At 35.1% G+C, this 21,845-nt stretch overlaps 2 protein-coding genes, 1 long non-coding RNA gene and 1 other non-coding gene across 23 annotated transcripts; all 4 read right to left on the reverse strand.

The window, feature by feature from the left end:
• Positions 1–893: 893 nt before the first annotated feature.
• Positions 894–1,734, reverse strand: LOC142179005 (18.8 kDa class II heat shock protein-like). The gene has a single exon (XM_075248816.1). It carries the CDS (start codon positions 1,562–1,564, stop codon positions 1,079–1,081), a length of 486 nt encoding a protein of 161 aa, XP_075104917.1. The 5' UTR covers positions 1,565–1,734; the 3' UTR covers positions 894–1,078.
• Positions 1,735–7,118: 5,384 nt separating this feature from the next.
• Positions 7,119–7,955, reverse strand: LOC142179006 (17.1 kDa class II heat shock protein-like). Its single transcript, XM_075248817.1, has one exon. It carries the CDS (start codon positions 7,872–7,874, stop codon positions 7,287–7,289), a length of 588 nt encoding a protein of 195 aa, XP_075104918.1. The 5' UTR covers positions 7,875–7,955; the 3' UTR covers positions 7,119–7,286.
• A 6,906-nt stretch (positions 7,956–14,861) lies between these two features.
• Positions 14,862–20,855, reverse strand: LOC107772276 (uncharacterized). Of its 20 annotated transcripts, none has more exons than XR_012707161.1 (7): positions 20,426–20,855; positions 20,252–20,320; positions 19,933–20,031; positions 19,158–19,228; positions 18,424–18,477; positions 17,201–18,272; positions 14,862–15,274 (listed from the first exon to the last, which is right to left on the reverse strand). It is a non-coding gene; the product is annotated as an uncharacterized LOC107772276 (long non-coding RNA). The 20 variants fall into 20 exon arrangements; XR_012707159.1 differs by having other exon boundaries at positions 17,201–18,279; XR_012707151.1 differs by having other exon boundaries at positions 17,201–18,323.
• On the reverse strand, positions 19,400–19,471 carry TRNAC-GCA (transfer RNA cysteine (anticodon GCA)). The gene has a single exon. It is a non-coding gene; the product is annotated as a tRNA-Cys (tRNA).
• Positions 20,856–21,845: the final 990 nt, after the last annotated feature.

Consider the following 21,845-nt stretch of genomic DNA (forward strand, 5'->3'; position numbering starts at 1 on the left):
TACTTGAACTCTTGAACATTCACCTTTCTGAGTAGAGGTCCAAGAGCTTTCAATTTGAGCCAGATGTTGTTCATTTTCCTGTAGCTCAATGTTTGCTTCCCATGTTGTTGCACAATGTTCAGGAATTCTTCATGCTCTGCCCACACATTGAAAAACTTAAAAGGAGCTTTCCCACTTCTCTGTTGTAGAGCTAGCTTTAGAGTCATGGTAGAATGATCAGAGATGCAAGGCATGCCATACACAGTATTGATATGTCCCATGTCATCATCCATTCATAGTTTCCAAAAATTCTATCTATTCTACTCCATATCCTATCTGAACCAGGTTGCCTATTAGACCATGTGTAGTATTCCCATTCCCATGTTAACTCAGTTAGCCCCAGTGTTTGTATACAATTGGCATAGTCCCTAATCTCTGCTAACTATACATCCATGTAGTCTATCTTGTGTGTGCAGCATTGAGTTAAAATCACCATCAATCAGCCATGGTTTAGTGATTCCTTGTGCAAACTCTTTCAGGTTATCCTAGCAAAGTTAATAAATTTAATAACGTGATTATTTACTTTTCTAAAATAACTTTTATGTAATTCCACAGTTCAATTCTATTCAAATCTTTTAATTTGCAACACCTTAAACAACAAATAGATAGGATCGAAAGGACACAAAGAATATCCTTTGTATAAACCTTTGTACTTTCGCATCGGTTGTAATTCGTTGCGCGAAGAAATACCGTTGATAATTCGGCAAACTATAATTACGCGGCTCTAAACTGTAGTGCTTTACGAAAATTCTCTTTAAACCAAAAGAACATTTAAAAACTTTACGAGATATACTAAAGAATTGTTCTTTTTACATGTTAGTGGCTTCAATTTATTCTCCTGTAGATGTAAAAGCTTCAGTAAATTGAAAGAAATTTATTCATGATGTTAACAGTTTATAGATCAAAAGGTCTTACACACAACAAAAAACAGTCCAAAAAACATCATAAGCACCACTATAAAACAGAATTTCAAACCTTTCTGAAGTCCAAATAAAAACTCACAGAACCAAACTTAATTTGTCTATATATTTCCCCTATTTTAAGCAAGCTTGACATCAATGGTCTTAGGTTTCTTTCGCTCGGGCGGTGGCAATTTCTCAACAGTGACTTTAAGAACCCCATCTTGACAAACAGCAGTAATTGAATCAATATTTGCATTCTCAGGCAAAACAAATTTCCTCATAAATTTCCCAACCCTCCTCTCCATTCTCAAATACTTCACCGATTCTTTCTCGTCCTTCTTCTCCTTGTCCCTCTTCCTCTCTCCGCTCACCACCAAAACATTGTCATCTTCCACTTGAACCTTGATTTCATTTGCTTTGGTTCCCGGCATGTCAACGATGAATATGTAGCAATTGGGATACTCTTTCACGTCCGCAGGTGTGGCTGCCATGGCTTTTGCATCTCGAACGTACGCTCTTGTGGGGTTGTTCTGTGTTGGCTTCTCGTGATCGTCTGCAAAATATAGCATGTCTTGAAGAGTAGAGAGAAGCCTAGAGTCGATGCCGAAGTTGGTGAAATCCATGGTGATTGCTCAGGTTGTTTGAAGACTCTTGTATAGAATGTGTTTGATAAAATGCTTTAATTGAAAATTCTTGCTTGTGCTTCAATTTTAATTGGTTATGTATTTATAGCAGGTATTAACGAGGACGCCATGATTCGAGAATGTTGCTAGAGATTTCTAGCTAACTTTAGGGGAAAGTTTGAGTGTTATATAGCAGGAAGGTACGAGATCTGACATGATTTTTTCTGAATCCTCTCGAATAATTAAGAGTCAAGGTCAAACACAGATAATTTTGGGCTGGCCTATGTCTACGTTGTAAAAATTGCACAGGCGTTCTATTTGGTCGCCACCATTTAATCTATATCTATTTTACTTTTTAAGAGAAAATTATCCTCTATAGCCCCTCAAAATTTTAATAGCCCATGTTTTGTACCACTTACAAAAAATGGTCATTCGGCCCAAACATATTGGATATAGTAGCCGAAAGGAATAAGCATGACAACACAAGTGCCTATAGCTCAGTGAATAGGGCGTGTATTTCCTAAGCTGAAGGTTGTAGGCGCAATAGAGCAACCTTTTTTTGCCTTTTTAAATTGTATTTTGTACTTCTGGGTCTAATAATATTAGCTAAAAATTGAATTACAGTCTATTTTGTATATTTTTTGTATAATAACAGTCTATTTTGTATAGTGACAATCTATTTTGTATATGTTTTTGTATAGTAATAGTCTATTTTGTATATTTTTTGTATAGTAATAGTCTATTTTGTATATTTTTGTATAATGACTATCTATTTTGTATATCTTTTGTATAGTAACAGTCTATTTTGTATATTTTTGTATAGTGACTATCTATTTTGTATATTGATAGTTTATTTTGTATATTTTCTGTATAATGACAGTCTATTTTTGTATATCTATTGTATATAAATTGTATAATGATAGTCTATACTATTAATCGTTGTTGTTGTTGTCATCTCTTCTATTACAGATAAAACTACATATATTCATCTCCTGAACACTCGACCTGAAAACAAATCCTAACTCGTTATTTTTCTCAATTCAGGAATATAACACTTGAGGCATGTATGCACATAGCGCCAGCATATGCTTTTGAAAGTGACAGTCTAACACTTCTGTTTGAATCGTGTAACACTTCTGTTTTCTTCTCATTCAGATCCCCAAACTTGTTATATATTTGGATAACTTCATCATCTGATGGCAAAGAAAAATCAGCTGCGAATGTCACCACCAGAATCACGGGTGAAGATTCTGTACCAGCTTCCTCGTCTTCTGTTCCCTGACTAGACTATTTTCTCTTCTTTCCTGTTTTCACTTTGTGATATTGCTTGTAGTTTGATCCGTCTAGATAGACTGAGCTCCTAAAGGTGGAGATGAAACCTCTGGTCTTCTCAAGAGATCTATTCTTCAAGAAAAGAGGGTTGACAACAGTAGACTGAACCTCAGAGAGTACCTCATCGATCGATGAATCGATACCCATGGTGTCAAAAGTCATGTCAAACTGTTCAGCCTAGATGAAGTTTACATCGATACTTTTGAAATAACAACGAGAGAAACCAAAGAGGCTTTTTAAAGAGAGAGAGAGAAAGAGAAAAGTGTCCATGGAACCACAGCCATGGGTTGCTGGCGTGAGAGAGAAGAAGAAGAAGAAGAAGAAAGATAGTAAGGAAGAAAGATAGGGATGGGAGGCGACGGCTACCAGTTGTTATTGTTTTTAGGTTATGAATTGTATGGGTCAATTTGTGGCTATCAGATGATATATTTTTGGCCCGATGGGCTATAAATGATATTTGCTCATTTTTTAAAAGGAATTTTTATATTCCTATACCATATAGGAAACCTTATTACCCTCAATGTTTAAAGTTTGATATAATTACATTTTAGTATACCAAATTACCAATTTTATACCATAGTGTATTTAAAGGGTACAATTAATGCAGCGTATATCCCTCCTTAATTCAAGGTACCGTATATCCCACCCCTCTCACGTTTTAAGCTTCGAGGTTAATAATTAGTGGAGAACAAAAGTTCAAAAACATGCAAAACAGCTGCACTGCGACATCAATAGCCTACAATTTCGAGATTTCTTTCGCTATCAATGGCTTCCCTCTTTAGCTCAACAAATACGTGAAACGTCATCATCTATGGAACATCTTATGTCCTCTTCTTCTGTCTATCACAGTAACACTGAAGTAATATTGGAGAATTCTACTTTTCTTCAAACTGGGATTAATGGATCGACTAATATCACATGTCTAATAAACCAGACTCCAAACGTTGCCCAAGTTACGTCACTAATAGATGATAATGGAATTGAGGTTCGATTGTAGCTTGTAGCTTAATTGGTATTTTCGACATTGGTACAATTTCTCGTTCAATTGTAGCTTAATTGGTATTTTCGACATAATTGCGTTTTTTGCAGAAGATAAGTTTTAGTCGTTTTTGATTTGTGAAAACAGAAAACAAAGCATCTACAATCAGAATACAAATAATCTACAATTTATCTACAAAATATCTACAAACTGAGTACATTGAATTTTAATATCCCAATTCCCATTCAATTGTAGCTTAATTGGTATTTTCGACATAATTGCATTTTTTGTAGAAGATTTTGCAGAAGATAAGTTTTAGTCGTTTTGGATTTGTGAAAACAGAAAACAATGCATCTACAATCAGAATACAAATAATCTACAATTCATCTATAAAATATTTACAAATTGGGTTTATTGAATTTTAATATCCCAATTCCCATTCGATTGTAGCTTAATTGGGATTTTCGACATAATTGCGTTTTTTGCAGAAGAATTGTAGAAGTTTTAGTCATTTTTGATTTGTGAAAACAGAAAATAAAAGCATCTACAATCAGAATACAAATAATCTACAATTTATCTACAAAATATCTACAAACTAAGTACATTGAATTTTTATATCCCAATTCCCATTCAATTGTAGCATAATTGTGATTTTTGACATAATTGTGTTTTTTACTAAGTACATTGAATTTTTATATCCCAATTCCCATTCAATTGTAGCATAATTGTGATTTTTGACATAATTGTGTTTTTTCAGAATATTTGTAGAAGTTTTAGCCGTTTTTTATTTGTGAAAACAGAAAATAAAGTATCTACAATTAGAATAAAAATAATCTACAATTTATCTACAATTTCTGCAATATGTCTTCTTCTTCGAGTTTCAATCTGAAATTCAGTCAAAACCAAGTCTAATCTTCACCAAAACCCCTCAAAATTGAGATATAAACTCCAAACCATATTCCCAATTATTTTCAACAACACTCAATCCAAACAAATAATGATTTTTGAAAACCCAAATTTGAATTCAAAGTTTTCAAGCTTTTTAATGGCTGTCAATGGTGGAAAATATCTGGAAGAATATTTACTTCCATAATTATAGCGCGCCTAAATAAGAATATCTGGAAGAATATTTAGTTCCAAATTTGTAGCGCGCCTAATTAGGAAGGAATCAGCTCCTAATAATTGGTATTTAATTAATGGTATATATTTTGCAGAATAACTGTGAACATGGCGGGTAAATATGAAACTATGCACATTTTTGGTAATAAAGTTTCATATATGGTATAAGAAGGAAAAAGTTTCTTTTTAAAAACTTTTAATTTGTACCCACTTTTTAAACAACTTCAGCCCTCTTTCTCCTCCTCCTTCTCCTCCTCAAAGTTTTATCTTTTCTTTTTCCAGAAGTAAGGTTCATCCCTATCTGATTCTTCTTATTTCTCCGGTGAGTCCTATAAATTTTCACGCCAACCTATACATCTGAAACAACCAATTTGCTTTCTTCGTCACTTCCTATCACGTGACATGCATATATATATATATACACACAACTGACTTGGTGATTTGTTTGATTAATTATTACTCGTAATTACCTAATCTGGTAAGTAGCAGCAGTAAAAGTCATGAGTGGAAGTAAATTATCCAAAAAGTCTCCTTACTAGACCTAACATCCGGTCATTGCTTTCAGATACAAGGAAGTTGAACTAGTTATTAGACCAACTATCTCACGCTCCCTCTCTCAAACCCAGCCAAAGGAGCACATCTAGTTGAAAGACTCTCATTCTTATTTAGAATAGGAAGATCTTTCAGTTCGTAAAAGCTTAAGCTTAAGAATATATATATATATATATATATATATATATCTATACACACACACACACAACTGACTTGGTGATTTGTTTGATTAATTACTACTCGTAATTACCTAATCCGGTAAGTAGCAGCAGTAAAAGTCATGAAACTACTCAGGCAAATAATCGTACAGTTCTGTATAAGGACCAAAAAGTGAATGAATGAATGGATTGAATCTGCCTCTCTAATTTCTCTGAGGATATTTATAGTGTTTCGTGTATCCTATGCAAAGTAAAGAATCTAACACGGTTTGCAAGTTTGTGGTGCAGTGTTCTCCTGCTGTCTCTAATTAATTTTCTTTCAGTTTGGTCAAAATGATGTGGCAAATGAAATTATAAACAAACAAAAACTTCAACTCTATAGCTGAAGTTCCCTAGTTACAAAGACAAAAACTTCAGCTCTAGAGCTGAAGCTTACAAACAAAAACTTCAGCTCTAAAGCTGAAGTTCGACAGTTACAAAACAAAAACTTCAGATCTAGAGCTGAAGCTTACAAACAAAAACTTGCCAGTTACAAACAAAAACTTCATCTCTAGAGCTAAAGTTCGATAGTTACAAAACAAAAATTTCAGTTCTAGAGCTGAAACTTACAAACAAAAACTTCAGCTCTAGAGCTGAATTTCGCCAGTTACAAACAAAAACTTCAGCTCTAGAGCTGAAGTCCGACAGTTACAAAACAAAAACTTCAACTCTAGAGCTGAACTTCAGGCCCGGCTATTAGAATGCTGAAGTTTTGCGTGATTGTCTTTGCTACTTCAGGCCCGGCTACTAAAATGTTGAAGTTTTGCGTGATTGCATTTGCTACTTCAGCCCTGTATGCTGAAGTTATGCAAAAAAGCGGGTACGCTTGCAAATATTTTTACAAAGCGGGCACAAGTAAAAACATGACACAAAAAACGGGTATATATGCAAATGCCCCGTCTACGTTATCAAGCTTTTGGGCCTTTTCTCTCTTTAAGAGATAACTATGACATGCTAGCTTCAATATTCCCCCACACAAAAATGGAGTACCAATTAATCAGGCAAGGTCCAACATTTGTAACTTAACACTACATCCTCAACCTAAAAGAAGGAAAAAAGAACGCTTTAAACAGTTGCAAGATCACCACTTGCAAAATTAGTTCAAACTTCAAAATAGGGATAATATTGTCACCCCCTAACAAAAAAATGATACAAAACTCTTGGTGAATATTACATAGGCTTAAGTTCTATACACTGAAAACTCAACATTTTTATACCATCAGACCTGTTACATAGACTTATTTATTGTTAAATTTAACATGATAGTGTAATTTTTTTGGGTATACAAACTATTGCAATAAAATTATACTCCACTCACACTACCACAGTCACCATTAACATTCACAAAAAGCATAACCATACAGATACATATATGTATTTAAACGTTTTTTTTAATACATATATAGACTTCTTAATTAATTAACACATTTACATATTTTCTTCAACGTCTAGGGAACTAGGAACTTCAAGAGACAGTTCTTAACAGCAAAAGAAACTAAGCAAAAAACCAACACTGCCTGATTATTTAGATAGAACAAACATCTTAGTCAGTTTTAACTTCACTGGGAACTCCATCTTGGACTTGTTGACCCCCTCCTTCAGTTGCTTGGACACCACCACCGCCGGTAGTACTACTCTCTCCTCCTCCCAACTTAACTTCAATCACTTTTGGCTTCTTGGGTTCCGGCGGTGGCCTTTTCTCCACCGTCACCACCAGCACGCCGTCCTGAAACGCCGCCGATATGGCGTCTGTGTTAGCATTTTCCGGCAGCACAAACTTTTTCATCAACTTCCCGAATCTCCTTTCCATTCTCAGATACTTTATCCCTTCTTTCTCTTCCTTCTCTTTCTCTCTCTTCCTTTCTCCGCTCACAACTAGCACATTTTCATCCTCCAAATGGACTTTGACTTGGTCAGGTTTCAACCCTGGCATGTCCACTAAAAACTGGTAGACGTTAGGGTATTCTATTACATCTGCTGGTGTTGCTTTCATGGCTTTCGTGTCTCGTATGTAAGTCCTAGATGGATGTTGAGGTTTTTGCTCTGTTGTTTCGTCCATAAAATTAAACATGTCGTGAAGTGCAACTATCATCGATGGATCAAAACCCAAATCTCTAAGAGCTAAATCCATGGTGGAATTTTTCTACACTAAACAGAGTTGAGGTTATTTGTAATTTATTATGGGAAGAGATGCGGAGTGAAAGGGAGAGTGACAACACATTTATATACAGGCTGACTTGAAGTGGATGCATTTTTTTGATCATAATCCTTAACAATTTATTGGATAAACACAACAGATGTCATGTAGTAGAACGAACACGAGGAAGTTCGCGTTTCCAAACACATGCAAACGTAAAAGACAAAAACTAACATCATTTGTTTAGTTATGTTTACGTGGAATATATTGCTTTCTCATTTAAATTTATGATTCAGAAAGTAAAATTTTTAAATTTTTATTTAGAAAATGTTCATACATTTGTAATTACCTAAAAGTCGTGAGACTTAGAGCTCATAAAATATTATCATTTGGGTAGTCATAAAAACTTCTAATTAAAAATTAAATATGAAATTTAAGTTAACTCGTTTTAAATTTTGATAAAGTTTATTTTTTTGCAACGGTCGAAAAAATTAGGTCACATAAACTAGAATATAATATATTTAAAAGTTGGCTTTCGTGCTTCATAGAGTGCAAGGTTTTCTAATCCTATTAATACTATTTCTGTTCTCATGTAGTATCTGATTATTCAATTTCCTTAATCAGAGTTCTAAACAGGACGTTAACTTATTATTAGTGGAATCTTATGTCCAGATAATGTAAGTTTTCTCTCAGATTAATGGAAATTACCTACTTTAAATTGTAGATGGTAGCATATTATCCATTTAGAGATGAGACGTGGCAGAGTAGAGATGCCTTTGGTGGCCACGTAGGCAGGATAGTCGTATGTTCTTGCCAGATCAGTTTTGCACTTGCTGTCCGACGACGTGGGCTCACTCATTTTATCTTTACGTAATAAAGAAAGAGTAAATGGACTTCTCCATAACAATTTTTTTTATAAAAACACTCTATTACGACGATTAAGTTTTCTTAAACCCAATATTTTATGATATGTTGTATATATTTTTTTTATAATAATATTTTATTATAATAATTGAAGAAATATAAGAACGAACGAGGTTAACATGGAGATGTTTAATGGTATAAAATATAGTTCACTTTGTTAGGGGACAGCATTTGAAGTTTTGAACTGCTTATAAGTTCCCGCCACCTCAGCATTCAGACTCTTTACTAATCCTCATCACCACTCTAAAATTAGAACTTATTGGAATTGGGCCTAATACTCTGGATTTCCGTTTTATACAAAGCAATCCTAAAGGGATTTTATATAAATAGTAGGTCGTGTTATAAAATAAAGACCGTAAAGTAAAGACAAGTATAGAGAGAAACTGTTATATTATTCGAATTCAAACTGATGTACATAATGAACTGAAATCTCTTCTATTTATAGAAGAAAGGAAGCTGTTGTGTAAGCTGCTACTATACAAGATATGGATAATCTTCTACTGAGAGCAATGTTTATCCATAACGGAGTACTGAAAGGATAAGCTTATTATATCCGATATGGATAATCTTCTACCGGGGGTAATATTTATCCATAACTAGGTACTGAAAGGATAAGTTTATTATACCCGGTATGGATAATCTTTTACCGGGGGTAATATTTATCCATAACCGGGTACCGAAGTGATAAGCTTCTTCAGGAAGCTTATTTCCAATAGAGTACTAAATAGATAAACATATTTACGATGGAGTCCCATATGGATAAGCTTCTTCAAGAAGCTTATTTACAACAGAGTACTAAATGAACATCCATAATATAATATATTTATAACAGGTCGGATATATTGTTTACTTTCTCTACTAGATATATATGAATTATAACTAAGTATATAACGGTTATACAAAAATTATACATGAATTGTATACATATTATACATCCACCAGTTATATTTAATTTAAGCGGTTAAGTGTAGGTTTATTTAGGTTAATTTTTGGGAAAATAATATTATATTACTGCTTTTAAAATAATGGCTGAAAAATATATATTTTTTGTATATACATTTAGGTATGTTATACACAGAAAAATATATAAATTTTATATAATTTTACGGCTATCGGATATAAATAACTTTGGCCATGGCTAAAAGTGATCTTTGCCCTAATTCTTACCGGTTGAAGCTATAATAAGAGCCCAAACACTGTTGTTCTTCGGGGAAGTTACATGATATACCCATTTGAAAAATTCACTTTGATGATATACCTAAGTTTTGAAATTACATCAAATATCTCAAAAATATTACACGCTATACCTCCATATATTCTAAAACATATAACGATATTCTACTTTGGAATACAATCCAAACCTAACTTACCATATATTCTAATTTGGAATATAATATTCTAACTAAACAGACCATAATATTTTAATTTTGAATATATTATTCAAACTAAAGATACCACAATATTCTAATTTGAAAAACCCAAACCTAGCTTACCATAATATTCTAATGAAGAATAGAATATCCAAACTAAACATACTATAATATTCTAACAAAACATACTGCAGTATTCTAATTTGGAATACAGTATCCAAACCAAATATACTACAACGTTTTAATTTGGAATACAATATTCAATGCAAATATACAATAATTATTAATTTGGAATACAATATTCAAACTAAACATGCTACAATATTCTAATTTGGAATACAATATTCAAACTAAACATGCTACAATATTCTAATTTGGAATACAATATTCAAACTAAATATATCATAATATTTTAATTTGGAATATACTGTATTATATTTTAGAATACAATAGATATACATGGTAAAATAATTTTATAAAGTAGATATACAGAGTAAAATAAATATTTTAATGATATATGATGTTAACTGATGTTCTAAATGGGCATACCGCGTAGATTATCCCTGTTCTTTTCTGGCCCAAACATTAAAGTTGGCTGTACCAATATATGCTTTTTGATGGGAGATTTTGATAATTAACAAATTTAAAATCGAACATTACAAAGTTTAGCACAACCAAACTTAAAATATCACACGTTGGGAAAAGAAATCTCACATTTTTATAGCAAAAATCATCTTACATTTTATTGAAATATCAGAAACAGACAAGGATTTTGATGTTTTACACTTTAATACCACACAAGAGGGGGTGATTTGTGTGGGACCCAATTTTCGTTTAACTTGATTATAGAAGGACATGGTTCTTCTATGTGTTCCAACTACTACTATTTGCGGAATAATAAATAAATAAAAAAGAAAGAACACAGATATTTTACGTGGAAAACGCCTGGCTCAAAAGGCGAAAAAATCACGACCTACTTTCCAGTAGAATTTTCTCAAACTCTCCACTAAAATCACTGAACCAAAAACTGCATTTACAAAAACTCTTTTGTAAACCTAGGATTAACTCTAATCCCGTTGTGGCACACAGCCTCAACTGTTGCGACAACTTCAAGTTAACTCTAACTTGAAAACTCTAAGTACCTAATACAATTGCTTCTATAAAAGCTGAAAGGTACAATGTAAAATCACCTACTACAATTGAACTAGAATAAAAGATAGACACTTGGAACTGATTCTTCTATCTGGTTCAAGTAGCTTCAGGATTGCACACTTGAATCACACATAAATTGCTTGCAAAATTACCTTGCTATTTTGCTCTCAATTCACGTTTAACTTCTGCTTATGTGCATTACCTGTAAAAGAGAACAACACTGATATTTAAGGGGTTAGTAATTAGAGATTGACTGGGATACAGATGCTACTCTTCTATGGTAGAAGAGTTCTAGTTGATCTCATACTCTAACTCTATCCTTTTCCTAAACTGTGTTCTCTTCGTGTAAGGAGTCTTTCTCTCCTTATCCAATATGCAACCTTTTCGATCAGATCGGGAGATATTACTTTTGATAAGTTAGATTTATCTTCTTCACGTGCATCTCACATGTTTGGGTTGATCACGACTGTGTTTCACAAGATGGACCTGGTCCATGTCTGAGTTCTTTTGTCAGTCTTCAAAACTTCACATTTACTTGGGCCAACAAATTTTCCCTTTTTGATAATGACAAACTCTGTGCTTTTTACTCATTTAGACCCTGTAAGAATTCAGCTTAATCATCAATACAAAGTTTAGAAAAATTTACTTATCATCAAGGACCAGGTTAATTAGGTTATAAACGTCACTTACTCAGAATATGTAAAGCACAATATCTCTTCCCCCTTTTGGCATCATCGGAAATTTGCATAAACAAAGTGTGAATTCCAAATTTTAATAAGTACTCATGGCCACTGGGGCAACTGCAAGTGCAATCATGGATTAATCATCAGTAATCAAGCAAACATATTTAAACTATCAAGGAAATATTAACATTCAACAAGAGCAAAAACAGTAGATATCATTGATAGAAGATATGTTGCTACCACAATCCACAACCAAAAAGCAAAAATATTCAAAACATGAGCAAAAAAAAAGAAAAATCCCTAATCCGGGTCACTGAAGGTACCAGACAGGTTCAGAAGATAAATGCTAGAATTCCTAAGGCTTGGGGGAGCTAGAGGGTTGGTTTTGGTCTTGGAGAAGATTCAATATATTGTGAAGAATGATAACTAGAGATTATGATGTATTTTACACTCTTTCTTACTTAAGTTTTGATTAGAAATGTGTACAAAATAGTCCCAAAGGCTCACATGTTGTACTTGATTGCACGGTTTGGTCAACAAAGTGACAATTCGTCGAAACCAGCTCAAAAAAAAGTGAAACATGCACAAGTACCAAGAACAAGTCCAAGCTCAGTATAACAGGGTCACTGCCGCACTCCATTCTGTGCGGTCCGCAAAGAGGAGGTTCAGAGAGTGCTCATTTCAGGCAGCCAAGCAATGTGGCCGCAAAGCATTTCATGCGGACCGCATTGACTTCATTGCGGTCGCACTCAACTTTATGCGATCCGTAAAGCCCAAGTTCAGAGAGTTGCCAAGTTGGAGGAATATTTTCAATGCGGTCCGCAGTCCATTTTGTGCGGACCGCAATAGAAGCCATCGCGGCCGCATTACATTTTTGTGCGGCCTGCGGTGGCCAAGTTCAGAGAGCAGATATTTCAGCCAAGAGCCTTAGTGCGGCCCCGCTCGATTTTGTGCGGTCCGCACTAGTCCCGCGGGGGTATTTTTGTCCAGAATTTTTGGCCTAGTATAAATAGTTTCTTTTCCCATTTTTAGGTCATGATTTGTATTCTAGACAGTAGTTGCACTCGTGAATAGTGCTCTTTTTATCATTTTGAGTAATTTTACATTAGTTTCATCATTGATCTTCAAGTTTTATCTAGTAATTAAATATTATGGGTTTTTCTTCATCTATTTCTTTGTTTTCTTCTAAAATTATGAGTAGCTAGACCCATTAGCTAGGGTTGTGGCTCAACCCTAGTGTGGGTATTAGATGGGTCTTGTGTTTTAAGGCTTGAATGTCTATGGGTGTTTGATATTTGGACTAATTTATGGTTTAAATGTTGAATTAGTGGTTGCAAATACTAGTTTATGCCTAGTTGACTTTGGCTCTTCTTGATAAAGAGAGTCTAAGTCTATGAAATCGGTCCAACAAGGAATTGGGGTGTATTCAAGAGATTGATAGCCCCAATTAAAGGGTTAAACCTAGATATAGTAATACCCGACTTGAACCTCTATTGTTTGCACAAATTGTCATACCTAATTGGTCTTGAAAAAGTCAATAGGGCAAAATCACTCGAACTACCGAGAGGTGTAGAGTGAGTAGTATCGTGCAATGGTTATATCGTAATCCCCAAATATGACAAGCTAGCCTTAGACTCGAGAATCCGTCAATTACCCACCTAGGACAAAGTCACTTCCCTAGTGCCTTTTAACTATTTAGACAACCTTCAATAGTTTACTCTTAGCTTAACTTAGCCTAATTTAGCATCTTGGTAGTATAAAATTAGAAGTAATATAAAACCCAACTATGTTTAGAAGTGCATTTAGGAACAACCACGCAACTCCAATTTAGATAGAAACTTAACTCTAATCTTTAGCTCTCTGTGGAAATCGATCCCGACCTTCTCGGGTAAAAGCTGCTTCGACCACTTTTTAGCGCCGTTGCGGGGGAGCTAATGGTTTTGGCTATCTATCTAAATAGTTTTGTGTATTGTTCTTTTTTCCTTCTGCATTACTAATTTGTGCGTGTCACAACTTCAGGTACAAAATGGCAGCAAACAACAATGACCCTCTTGGAAATGTGATTGCGAGGTAGGAGGTAGATGATGTTGGAGATGATGAGGTGTCTCTTGTACCTCAAGAACAACGTAGAGGCCGCTAGGCCAATGCCAATGACAATATTCCAGACCCTCATCCGCCACCTCTAAGAGTGGCTCCTCGAGTGCTTCCAAACCAAGGCTATGCAAGTGCAATTGTCCCACTCCGGATCCAGGCAGGCAATTTTGAAATTACCAATGTGATGCTGACATTGCTGGAGCAGCGTGGGTATTTTACGGGCGCTGCCAATCAAAATGCTTACAAACATCTCAAGGGTTTCTTGGATACCTGTTGGGGGAGCAAGCAAACTAATGTGTCCGAAGATGCACTTTGGTTGAGACTCTTCCCATTTTCTCTCAGAGGGAAGGCATTGGATTGGCTTGGGCGACTTCCCATCCATTCCGTCACTACTTGGGATCACTACAACATTTTAGGCTTTTAACCACTCACGAAAAGTGTGGCCTAAACTATCAAAAAGTGTGACATTTGATCAAAGGCCACACTTTTCAGCTTTAGGCAACGCTTTTTTGAAGTAGCCTAAACTAGCGTAACCTTTTCCCTAAGACCACGCTTTTCAAGTGTTACAACAACACTTCCAAAGTGTTGCCTTTGGTACATTATAAGCCACACTTTATGTGTGCGGCTTTTGCAGCAAATCGTGTAATATATTCTTTTCCTGTAATTTTTTTAATATATCCAATAATCTCATATTTTTTGAGATCATTGCTACAATATGATGAGCTTAAGCACTACATCAACTAAAAAATAACCAAACAAAATTCAAATACGCACACTTGCTATGAACTTCCAGAAAAAATATATTATGTACTATATTAACTAATAAAGCAAATCTCTTAAAGGCGTGTCCTAAAAATGAACAAATATAAAAAATTGGATGTATGTATCATGACAAAACTTTACACACACTAAACAACTAAAGCTAGTATCTATTAGAAACCCCATTTGCTATCCCCTTAGCTACATGTTTCTTTTCTGATACGTGGCTGATTTAACATACTTCATCTCATAATTTGGTAGCTGATCCATTTGTTGTAAGCTTGGCCTCCCCATCAATCTAAGTGGCATGTAAGCTTTCCTTGTTCAAACCAAAAAAAAAAACTTCCAAAGGTTTCAAGGCCTTAAGTTCTCCATTTATATTCTCTTTGTTCTCTTTAGTAGCTTTGCCTTCCTGCAATTGAAACAAACAAAGATGCACCGTTTATTATAGCATGCTAATAATACGAAAAAATATATCTCTATATCATATGAGTACTACAAAGCTGGAGGAGTTCAAATATGTGAAGCATTAATTGTGGGGGCATATATTTAAGGGGGAAAATATGCTTAATAACAAATTGGCATTTTTGAAGGACTACTTACATAACCACATATCTCAAAGCATGATAATTCCTAACCACTATCAGTGTCCAAGCAAACTTACTCTTCCACATAGAAAGAAAAGAACAGACATTTGATAAATGTTAATTTATTGTAACACAAAACAAATTAATCTCGAAAGCAACACTATGAAGACATCTCAGAATACTATGTAATAAAATGCAGGGTGATGCAGAAACCAAGTCAGTCCCATGTGCATAATATACAGTAATAATACTTATCGTAAGATATAAAATAATTCATGCTTAGTCCCATATAGGCACTCGCCTACTGCTCATACAGGCTTCTATCATTATCAGTGTGGTTTTATTTGTGCTCCTCTATTTTTCTCTTTGTATAGTGGCCTGCTGAATGAAATGCTAAAAAACAGTACTCCTTAACCACAAGTCATTGTTCACCCTTTCTAATTCAAACATAAATCTAATTCTTTCCAAACGACATATAATTTATAATGGTACAGGTGATGTCAAATTATGACAAACACCAAAAGTTATGATTCTGACTCAAGTAATCTATTGGACTAGATTGCCACATGTTTAAATAAAGAAGAAACTTTCTTCTTTATTTCTCTGTCTTTTTCTTTACAAAGATAAGCAATTATCTCGTAGATACTTACCTTTGCTCTCAAGTTTCATCAAAGAAAACACTACTGTAATAGGATGAAATAGAGAAAGATGCAGATAGATAGTGAAATCTATATACTTAAGATTACATCCTTTACAACAAACAAAAACATGATACCCTCTAGACATTGCAACTTGAACAAAATGTGATAAGAAAAACACAACAAAGTCACTTCTGCTGCAGTTTATGAGAGTGTGCTCACTCAGATTCAAATCCAAAAATAAAAAATCTAAGTTAACTAAATCTTTTCACTCCAACAATGCAATAGTGACTGGGTCTGGTTAATTTTCTTAAGACTGTTACCCTTACTCCAGAACAACAACTTCACCTAAAACTCTTAAAGAAATTAGTACTCTTGGTGGATGAACTTGATTTCTCTCCTGGTAGTAAATTTTTCTGTTGCGACACTACATGGTTAGATGTGTCATAGCGAAATGCAATCCAGAGCAAAAGGCAAAGAAGATGAAACGGTTTGGCAAATTCCAACACAGAATGCCCCAAGAGGGCATTATCCACACACAAGAAAACCAGTAACATGATTTCTATCTTAATACAAAAAATGATACCAAAAGAAATCCGAACTTAATATCTGGCCAAAAGTATAAAGCTGGTTATGCCAAATCCTTTCTATATCATGTCACAATATCAAGATCACATTTTGGCTTCTATATGCTGGCTTCTTCAATTAAACACCACTAAAAATCTGCCTGTTAGACCCAATTAGGACTGAAGTCTGAATAGATTTTTCTATCGATCATTAAAGTAAGAACTTCAACAACAAACTTCTCCAAGATCATACTATATTCCTTCTATTAGTGTTTCACAGGTGTTAACGTGGAAGTAGCTTTAATGTACCAAGCAACAACCACCTAAAGATATGGAGTATGCACTAGGTCACTAGGGTAAGTGAAGTGATGAAAACGATGGGAAACTAAAATTCAAATACCTGTCTATTTCTCCGAAAATAGAGTTATTCGACACTTGTACTAGTGAAAGATAGCAAGTACTTGATAGACAGTATTCGCAAACTAGCTCGGACCAGCTATTATATAAGAAACAAAAGTCCCAAGGCATAATGCTTGAAAAGGCTTACCCTGCTTTAGTTTTATGGTGACTCCACCAATGAGCAGTATTAAATACCAGAATATCAGCCCCTCCATCTTAATGAACTTTTGTCAATCGTATCAATACGCATCGTTTGCACTCGTTTGCTGCCTATTTTTGCCTTGTCCTCATGAACCAAAAATGAGTTACATAGTACTCAACTGTACATTGGTAGTCTTGCAACAATAATAACACCAAAATAATTTGAAGCTAGCAAAACAAGATCTTTTGCATATTCAGTTATTCATAAGTGAAAAGATGGAAATTAAAAAAGAAGTTTGAATCGATTGCCACAAATTTGATACAATAATTCCCCTTCTCTTTGGTTATTCTCCGACCACGAGTCTCATATACCTTTCTTGGGTCCTTGATAGCTCCCATTAATAAGCACAACATTGACTCCCATTTAATTGTTGTATACTGATGGACAAATTAGATTAGTGGACTTCTTTTTTAAAAGGAAATTTAACTTTAGCACATAGCATATAGTCAATCAGCTCACTTTTAATTAAGCTAGGAATAACCAAATACAAACACCTTACCCAAGCCAACGATGTTGCTAGCTAGAATTTGGTATTTTCAGTCTGCTATCCGATTAATAGCAAAGATAATCATATAGATCTCTATTCACATAAAAGTTGAGCTAAACAAAGGACAGTGAGGGCATTTAAAATATTTTGTGTAATTGAAAGTGAGTAAAAAAGATATACTTATCGGAAAGTGAATTAGTCACTTGACGTCCTCTTTCACTTTATAATTTTTGGGGTTACCAGGAAAAAACTCATTTGAAAATATCTGAACAAATAGGAAGAAAAGTAACTCATTGATAGCTCACCAAGGTTTATTCTTATTCTTCCCTGTGCATTAGCTTCCGATTCAGTAAATAGAAACTTCTTTCTTGATGCTCTAAGAGACCTGGGCTTTGATCGGAAATGGATCAATTAGAAAAAAAGAATGCACCTCGATTCCTTCTTTCTCGGTTATTTCCAATGGCTCGCCCTTCGGCGTCCTTGCACAGCTCGTTCTTCGAGCCCTGCTTCCCCTCCCCCCTCTCCTTGTTCCTACGGACTGAAACTTGGATCATTTTTACTGATCATAAAAACCAGCAGATACTAATAATTCAAAGAATAAGAAAAGTGTTATCAGTAAAAGACTTAACAAAGAAACTAAGCATGCCATAGCAAGAAAAGAAAAACCGATTAATGTGATTACCTTGCAAAGTTCAAGAAAGCAACTCAATCTTGCTTCTTCATTTTATGTTAAAGCCTTGGATATGGAAAATTAAGAGAGATAAGAAGGCACAAGGAAGTCTAACCTTATTCATATCACATATAAACAAGCTTGTTGTCATTACAAAGATGCAATAAATAGTTAAATTATCTATGTATTCACGAAAGGAAGTTGCTAATAAAATTTAAAGACGGTAAGGAATACCATTTATTGAAGTTCGATTCTATATCAAGCAAAATAAAATAGGAGATAGCTCCAATCTAAACCAAACTAGTATGTGCTCACATACATTATCTTTGAAAAGAAAAATAATCTTCTCATTGCAAGATTACTAGGTAGCAATAAAAATCGCTTTCTTGACAATAAGCATGTCGCTCAAGAACAAACACCAAATGAGGAAAGAATATCAGAAAATATTAGGATATAAGAGAGATATCAATTGTAATTAGTGCACCCCATTAACTTTAGCTCAATGATCTTGTCATATTACCTAAAACAAAGCTTCTAAAGTCACTTTTACATGGATATTATGCATTTCTTCAAAGTAAATATGATCGACTAATAGATCAGTATCTTGTTCATTCGTTCTATTTGTACAAGTATACAAATGCATGACGTTAATAAAAGAAATGCAGCTCTGAGACTTTGTGAATGCAAGTAATATAGGAATTCAAAACTGGACATCACTACTTATATAGGTAGAGTTTTTGTTTTACCAGGATTTAAAAGCAGCCACAAAACAGAAAGTCTTGATAGCCCCTCTAGCATTCGAATATTTCCTTGAAGCCTAAATATGCAATGCAAAGATATTTACAATTTTTTAGAAAAACCCCCAGACCAGATGTTAGAATCAAACAAGTATCAACAGTCTGCTTTCTCTGCTTCTGCTGGGGAATCATTCGGCGGGTTATATCAATAGAACAGAAGAAAAGAAGAGATTTCGAGTTTTTTGTTGATCAGGCGACACCCGGATTTGAACTGGGGAAAAAAGGATTTGCAGTCCTCTGCCTTACCACTCGGCCATGTCGCCAAAATGCTACAAATCCATCCCTGCCCCCTCACGTCAATCCCACGAGCCTCTTATCCATTCTCATTGAACGACGGCGGGGGAGCAAATCCAACTAGAAAAACTCACATTGGGCTTAGGGATAATCAGGCTCGAACTGATGACTTCCACCACGTCAAGGTGACACTCTACCGCTGAGTTATATCCCTTCCCCGCCCCATCGAGAAATAGAACTGACTAATCCTAAGTCAAAGGGTCGAGAAACTCAACGCCACTATTCTTGAACAACTTGGATATTATGCATTTCTTCAAAGTAAATATGATCGACTAATAGATCAGTATCTTGTTCATTCGTTCTATTTGTACAAGTATACAAATGCATGACGTTAATAAAAGAAATGCAGCTCTGAGACTTTGTGAATGCAAGTAATATAGGAATTCAAAACTGGACATCACTACTTATATAGGTAGAGTTTTTGTTTTACCAGGATTTAAAAGCAGCCACAAAACAGAAAGAAGTTGAAGTATCTTGTGCCTCTTGGAATCACCGAGCAACCACTGCCTTCTTATTCACCTTCGCAATCCTATGAACCAAATTTGAGACTTAGTGCAGACAAAATGTTAAATGAAAGACTAACATAAACAAATCCCGAAGCGTTTGGTCGAAGAATAACAACATTGTACGAAGCAGCAAACCCACAACAATAGTAACAAAAATTACCATAGATATGAGTAGCTATGACTAAACGATATATCAAAAAATAAGAAATACAATGTAGTATGAGATAACAAGCAACACCTTACCAGCAACAAATCATGACGGATGAGGAAGTCGCGGCGACTAGCACTGAACAAGTTAACCAAAATTACATTCTAGACACAAGCAGCAAACCAATGAACAAAATTAGTGATTAGAAAATGTCGGCGTGGTAAACTTTTATGCTCTTAATAGAAACAATAAGTGACGAGGAAACAAACCTACAAGTTTTAGCTCGATTTCACCAAACGAGTTCGACGGAGAAAGAGATGGAGCGGAGCAAGTTATCTAGTTGAGGGCATTATTTGAAATTAGGGCAAACCAACCCCTAAAAAGGATCTATATTTGGAGTTGATACAGTCCATTAGAGGAAATTGGGTCGCGGTAGTGGTGAAATAGCATTGAAGCAACAGAGGGAATTTTGGAAAGGGTAAAATATTTTAGTGGTGGGGAATTTGGAATTAGGCAAAGTATTTCAGCGGGTATCTCTTTTGCCTTTTCAGAATTGGGGGGAAGGGAATATTTTGGGGAAATTTTGATTGTAATTTTTGGAGTACACTTTATAAGTGTTGCTTTTTGGATAAAAAAAATAACACCCTCCAAAAGTGTTGTATTATAGGTCAAAAAGCGTTACCAAATATTTCACGTTTTGGCAACGCTTAAAAATCGTAGCCTTTATATTGAAAGAGGACGCTTTCCGTAGCCAAAAGGTCTTAGCAAAGACCACCCCTCAAAAAGCGTTGCCACAAATACTTTTGGTAACATTTCTCAAGCGTTGGCTAAAATTGGTGTGGCCTTAGGCCAAATTTGTTGTAGTGAATGAGTTGGCGGATAAGTTCATTGCAAAGTTTTTCTCACCGGGGCATATGGCAAGATTGAGAGATGAGATCTTGGCCTTCAAGCAGGAGCCCACCGAACCATTATATGAGATTTGGGAGCGCTATAGAACAATGGTAAAGGAATGCCTCAACAATGATATGACTGAGGTGATGATCTAACAGACTTTCTATCGGGGCATTAACATAACAAACCAGTGCATAGTGAACCAACTTACTAGGGAAAACTTCATGAAACTGACTTATGATGAGGCTTGTGACATTCTTGATGAGATGGCTGACACTTCCTCCGCTTGGCAAAGTAGAGCCAATATGCCCCAGGGTGATCCCACAGTCACTCAATTGCACAAATAGTTACATGACCATGGATAGGCTATAACTGAGCTGACAACTACAATGAACTAACTAGCAAAGGCACAATTGCAACAAGTCCAAAATCCTCGCCAAGTGAATGTCATGGAGGGTGTCAACATGCTAGTGAATAAAAGAAGACAGAGAGGTCAACAGAACCAAGGGAATTCGGAGCAATTTGACAATGATTGTGGTGGATTCCAAGATGATGGTTATGATGGGCAGAATGAAGAGGTGCAATACGTGAACAACTATCAAGGCCAAAGGGTCAATTCTTCCAACCAATAACAATGGAGATACAAAGGCAATTGGGGCAATCAACAACAACAAGGCAATGGTAATTGGGAGAACAACAATCAAAATTTCAATTGGGGCAATTAGAACAATCAGGCTAATTGGAATGGCAACAACAATTGGGGTGATAACAACAATCAGGGAGGTTGGAACAATGGCA

Source organism: Nicotiana tabacum, unplaced genomic scaffold (assembly GCF_000715075.1).
Source record: "Nicotiana tabacum cultivar K326 unplaced genomic scaffold, ASM71507v2 Un00150, whole genome shotgun sequence".
NCBI classification, from domain to species: Eukaryota; Viridiplantae; Streptophyta; class Magnoliopsida; order Solanales; family Solanaceae; genus Nicotiana; species Nicotiana tabacum.